Genomic DNA, 6,090 nt, shown 5'->3' on the forward strand with positions numbered 1-6,090 from the left:
GAGGGTTCAAGTCTCATTGAAGACAAAATGAGTAATTTCGGAGTAGTGTAGTGTGTGTGTGTGTGTGCGTGTTTGTCATTTAAAAAAATTGCATAAAAAGTTGATGTAAGACTGAAATCGAGGATTTTAAATCAGACAAGGCTAAAAACATATCAAAAACAGTAAATCTAAAAACTGAAAATAAATAGTATTACAAAAATAAACGAATACATCAAATAGTGGTACTTAGAACTTGAAAATCGCCATAGAGCGCCAGAAATTCGTCTTGAAAGTCGCCAGGAATGAAATCCTAATAAGGCTTTGGGCGCAAAACACGGTCCATGGAGTGGTGGTCTTCTTTTGTTGTTTTTAAGCTTCAAAAATCCCTCATAGATGCTCCAAAGTGAAGCATGGTCATGTAATGGATCTTTTTCAGGTTTCAATCTTCTGATCTTCATTCCAAGTAGCTTCCAGCTTCCACGTGTGTTTTTCATCTCTGGTTACGCTCCATCTTCCAATCCAGTTGTCCCCAAGTCCAAATCATGCTCCACATCAATTTCCCTGAAAAATACATCAAATATGAGCAATACGGGTATTCTTCAATTAAGCACAAGCTGTCCAAATTATTAATAAAGAATGTGGAAAATATATAGAGAATGGTATGCAAAATAAAAGTAAAATAAACAAAAAATGATGCATAAAAATGCATCTAACATTATAAAAAATGAAGAAGTCCGGGACTTCAAATTATGGAAATTATAACTTTTTACCCTCTAGTGTCTGTAAAACATCTAATGTTTATACATGTTTGTCAAACGGCATATTCACCACTGTTCATGTTTGCAATTGACAAACACCATAAAAACAATGTATGTATATACATTATCTATATGCACTAAAATCAATATTTGAAAGGCGTATGTAAACAAATTAATACTTGCGTATCATTGGACATTATAGCATTCCGAATCATATGCTTCTCACCATCAAAACACATAAAGTTGAAACTTTTTGTTTAAATTAAACATTTGACAAAAAAAAAAATTAGTGTATACAAAATTAACAAACATTCAGTACTCAGAATATATCCACATATAATCGATACAAGATTCTAATGATTGTACATATGGTTATTTCTTGCATGTAGACATCGTTATTATATATATATATACATGGTTAATAATGACACTAGAATCTAGGCTGTTAAAATTGTCAAGTGAAACTAGGATTTTTAAGGTCAGATCAGCTTCCTTCAAACCACCTTAAAAACACTGAAACATCATATGTATGTATGTATGTAATTACAGTGCATTGACTTTGTGGTTATTTGGTCAACACCCTTTGACTTTGTGGCTATTTTTTTGTTAAGTTAAAGCCCATTGCCTTCTCCATTTCAATCTCTTTTTGAGCTTTTATCTTTTCTTGTTCAGCCTGTTTACAGTTTTCTTCATGAGCTTCTCTAAACACCCTCACAAACTTCACAAGCCTCTCTATAACTGCACAGCAAAATAAAAGGTAACATACTTTCAAAAAAATGATATTTGATATTTTTTTTTTACAAAATACAACATATAATATAAAACACGTTTAATAGTTATAGAATATTATTTGAAGTTATTCGTAATGTTCTTGAAGTTTATATCGAATGTGTTCTTGTGTCTTTCTTCTTTCATCACCATCAACCACCACAAACAAAAAATTAAAAAAAATATATATTTTTTATTAAATAAAAACTTTTAAAAGTATGTTTACCATGTTCAAAAGAACAAGCAGTGTCTTCACCAAATGCTTCACTAATATATAAAGCCATTTCATTAGCATTTCCACCCTGCAACATAAAAAATAATTAATTCAACTCTATTATATAATACAAATTACCAAATCTGCCCTTTAATCAAAAGGGTTGTTCTTGAATCTTGATTCTTACCACATCATAGAACAAATTTGTTACAGATGCCACTTCGGATTCAGCAAAGCTGATGATCTCATTCACTTTCTAACAATTGGAAACAATAGTAATATTATTATAATATACAAAATTATAAAAATAATAAAAATGAAAAGAAACTGCATAAAAAGTATGTCTGTAATATGTATACTTACCTTATGAAAAACTTCAAAGACAGGGACATCATTTGCAGATGCAGATGTTTCCTTCTTAAACCTTTCCAGTTCCTTACAAATGGCATTCATTTCTTCTGTTAATGACTTAAATTGTATCTGCAAGAAAAAAAAATGCCTTTCATTTTATCAATTTCTTTAAAAAAAGAAAAATCAATTTTGTGAAAATAGGTTGAGAAGTGTGAATAAACCTTATTTGCAGACTCAAGACTAACAAGATCCAAATGGAATTCTATAAGGGAAGGTGATTTGGAGGCAAGAACCTGTAAAAACCTTGAAAATTTTATGCATAAGGGACTTGTACTAAATCTGCATAAATAGCAAAAGGGAGTTGTACCTTGCAGATGTAATGCATTAAAGTGATTTTGTTGTTTGAAGAGATTGTATCTGAGAGTTTTAAAAAACTGTCTAACTTGAAACCAACTGCATCACCTGAAAATTTTGTATAAATTTTTTTTTAATAAATGTATAAAAAAAAAAACTCGATATGAATTAACCAAAAAGGCTGATTTTTTTTTACCTCTTGCAGTTTCTTGATTTAATGTATTCCCTAAATACATAATTCTTTTCATGATCTCCTTCAATTTTACTGAAGTCTTGATCTCATCACATGCAGAATTTACAGTGTTTAAACTCTTCTTAAACTCAGAAAGCTGAAAGAAATGTCAAAATGAGATAATAATAATAATAATAATATAAAAAGAAAAATGTGATTAGCATAACATAAAAGAAGATACCTGGGTGTCAAATTGAATTTTTAATCGAAAAACTCGTAATTTTGATCCGACATGTGGCGCCTTCATGAGCTTTAGCAAGAACTAGGAGATAAAAAAAAATTATAAATAAAAATAAAAAATTGAGAATTTAAAGTTGTATAAAACGATAGAAATAATCGATGAGGTGGCAACCAACCTGATTACATTTTTCCATCAGATCCTTGTCACCTGTATAATTCTGAAAACTTGCAATGAAGAAGATCAATACATGATAAAAAAAACTGCAACTTTTTTTCATCCCTTAAATAAATAAATATATGAAGTAATATTTTCACCATGAGAAGCTTCATTTCTTGTTTAGTAGGACAAAATTTGATAAGATTCTGTATTTGATCAGCTTCAAAGATTGATTCATCCATAGCTAAAGCTGCAGCTTGTAGCTGAAAAATAAAATTGGCTTTTATTGAACTTATTTATCAGACAAATTAAGAGCATTTATAAACAATGTCATTTATTTAATTGATTAATTACCAATTGGAGTTTTTCAGCTTTAAAAGTATCTTTCTTTGGGTTTATGCGTGGGAGAGAAAACATTGCCTCAAGTTCTGACATATCAATTTCTATTGCACTCCTATTCAATACCAACATAATAAATCAAAAACATATTAAAACATCTAAAACTTTGGAGTAAATTACAGAATTGGTCCCTAGGGTTTACAAAAGGTAAAAAAAAATGTCATTTGTTCATTGGTCAGGGATCAACACCATAACAACTGCCATACGGAAGGAGAGAATGGTTTTTGTAGAACAAAGGGACCATTTCTGTAATTTAATATAAAAGTTTGGGTGTAAATGTAATAATAATACCTTTGGAGGTCTCCAGGTGTTTGCAATTCTTCCCACAAGGAACCTTGTGAAGCCCTGAATAGCTTGATCCAATGGAGTGGCATTAACATAGATCTTTGAGGTGCTGCAGCCATTTCAGGAGGGTGTGTAGATCCTCGTGGTGGTGGAAGTGGTGGTGGTGGTGGTGGTGGTGGTGGTGATGGTGGTGGTACAGGTGCACAGCCTCTACGTGGAAGTGGTGGACGCCGTCGTGCCCACATCGGATTTTGTGGTGGTGGAGGAGCTGGTGGTCCTAGGTACTGATATGGGGGAGGTAGAGACTGCTTCGAAGAAGGATGTGGAGGGGGTGGGGGTGGTGGTGGTCCATGGGTTGGTGGTGGCAGAGGAGGAGCTGGGGGTGGAGGTTTGCATGCAGCATAAAGTGGTGGAGATGGTGGAGGTGGTGGCCCTGGAGGTGGAGGTGGTGGTGGTGGTGGTGGTTTCAAAAGACTTTCTAACTTGAAACCAACTGCAGAAACTGAAAAAATAATAATACTAAGTAAAAATGAAGGGTTTTCTTTGAATAAATATATAAAACTCGATATGAATTAACCATTAAGGCTGATTTTCTTACATTTTGTAGTTCCTTGATTTAATGTATCCTCAAAATTGTGAAATGCAGAATTTACAGTGTTTAAACTCTTCTTAACATCAGAAAGCTGAAAGAAATGTCAAAATGAGATGATAATAATAATAATATATAAAGAAATATGTGATTAATTAGCAGACTTGAGTTGTAACATAAAAGAAGATACCTGGATGTCAAATTGAATTTTGGACAGACAACCTCGTAATTTTGATCCAACACGTGGCACCTTCATGAGCTCCATGAAGAACTGGGAGATAAAATTGTAAAAAATTATGAGAATTTAAAGTTGCATTGAAAGAAGATAGAAATAGGAGATGATGTGGCTACCAACCTGTTCACATTTGTGCAGCATCTCCCTGTCGCCTCTATAATTCTGAAAACTTGCAATGAAGAAGATGAATACATGAATGAAAACTGCAACTTTTTCACTACATAAATAAATATAAGTATGAAGTGATGTTTTCACCATGAGAAGCTCCATTTCTTGTTTAGTGGGACAAAATTTGATAAGATTCTCTACTTGATCATCTGATAAGATTGATTCATCCATAGCTAAAGCTGCAGCCTGTGTTGACAATAAAATTGCGTTTATTTAACTAATTTACAATACAAATACTGCCATAATTATAACTATACCATGCATGTATAGTGATCGATGATCTGAAAACTGAAAAAGAAACAAAACGGAACATAATAATAACAAAAAACATCAAATTCATCACAAACCAAAAAATAATAATTCACAAAACAATCAAAATTCAAAAGCGAATATTACGGATTGTGGATTTGTCGATTGCAGGCAAACAGCAATCGACAATTGTATCCAAAACTAAAGGGGCGAGAAATCGACAAAGCCAAAGGGAAATTTGGGGAAAACGTAGTTGAGGTTTGAATTTCGAAGCCAAAGGGCAGGCAATCGACAATCGTCCTCCTCCCTTGATATCTCTCCACAGAAATCAGAAATTTAGAAGTGAAATACTGGATACAGATTAACAGATTAGAGAGGAGAGGAGAGGAGATGCAAGCAAAACGCAGCTAAAGATTTTTTTTTTCTTTTTGTTACCGTTGAAAGCTCCGACCGATGCCAATCAGCGTGAAGAACGGCAATTCATCAGCATAAACATGAATTTTCCGATATCGACGTACTCCTCTTCGTCTGTTGTTTGATTGTTTCTCATCTTTCTTTTTGTTTGGCGCCTAATTAGATAGATATGGTCTGCGGATCCAGGAATTGAGCATCTCATTATTTATTTATACCTATGGGCTATTGCTTTGAAAGCTTCGATAAAGACTAAACTGGTCCTGTCAAAAATTGTTTAGTCCAATCTTTTCTTATTTTTTTCAAAATGACGGATTTGCCCCTGTTAATATGATTTTCTTTTTTTTTCTTAGTTTTTTTTTTCTGATTTTCAGATTTAAAAAAATAAAAAATAAAAAAAATAAATCTCTCTCTCTCTCTCTCTCTCTCTCTCTCTCTCTCTCTCTCTCTCTCTCTCTCTCTCTCTCTCTCTCTCTCTCTCTCTCTCTCTCTCTCTCTCTCTCTCTCTCTCCTTACTTTACTGTGTTGTCACAAACACTCAAACCTAATTTGTGATTATACCAGAGACCTGGAGGATCATTGATGATCTCATTTTGATGCTCCTCGATCCCAATTATCTCTTTAAAAGATTTTATCAGAAAACTTCACCAGAGTTCATTCAATCTCGCCGGAGATACTATTATTTTTCGATTTTTCTCTCCAATCTCTATCTCTCTAAATAAATAAAACGATATCCTAGTTCAAATCAAGCTACCCCAAAG

The 6,090-nt window shown here is 33.1% G+C and overlaps 1 protein-coding gene across 2 annotated transcripts; it reads right to left on the reverse strand.

Annotated features, from left to right (window-relative positions):
- Window positions 1-1,053: 1,053 nt before the first annotated feature.
- LOC145103157 (formin-like protein 21b) lies at window positions 1,054-5,526 on the reverse strand. Of its 2 annotated transcripts, XM_079040702.1 has the most exons (18): window positions 5,354-5,526; window positions 4,927-4,957; window positions 4,757-4,855; window positions 4,622-4,663; window positions 4,457-4,537; window positions 4,276-4,360; window positions 3,684-4,179; window positions 3,348-3,447; window positions 3,152-3,256; window positions 3,013-3,054; window positions 2,838-2,918; window positions 2,621-2,753; window positions 2,438-2,532; window positions 2,292-2,363; window positions 2,083-2,199; window positions 1,907-1,975; window positions 1,732-1,807; window positions 1,054-1,475 (listed from the first exon to the last, which is right to left on the reverse strand). In XM_079040702.1, exons 2-18 carry the CDS (start codon window positions 4,927-4,929, stop codon window positions 1,333-1,335), a joined length of 1,839 nt encoding a protein of 612 aa, XP_078896828.1. In that variant the 5' UTR covers window positions 4,930-4,957; window positions 5,354-5,526; the 3' UTR covers window positions 1,054-1,332. The 2 variants fall into 2 exon arrangements, with proteins under 2 accessions (XP_078896828.1, XP_078896829.1); XM_079040703.1 differs by lacking the exon at window positions 4,927-4,957 and having other exon boundaries at window positions 5,354-5,525.
- Window positions 5,527-6,090: the final 564 nt, after the last annotated feature.

This window comes from Lactuca serriola, chromosome 4 (genome assembly GCF_051521515.1).
Source record: "Lactuca serriola cultivar US96UC23 chromosome 4, Lser_US96UC23_V15, whole genome shotgun sequence".
Classification (NCBI taxonomy): Eukaryota; Viridiplantae; Streptophyta; class Magnoliopsida; order Asterales; family Asteraceae; genus Lactuca; species Lactuca serriola.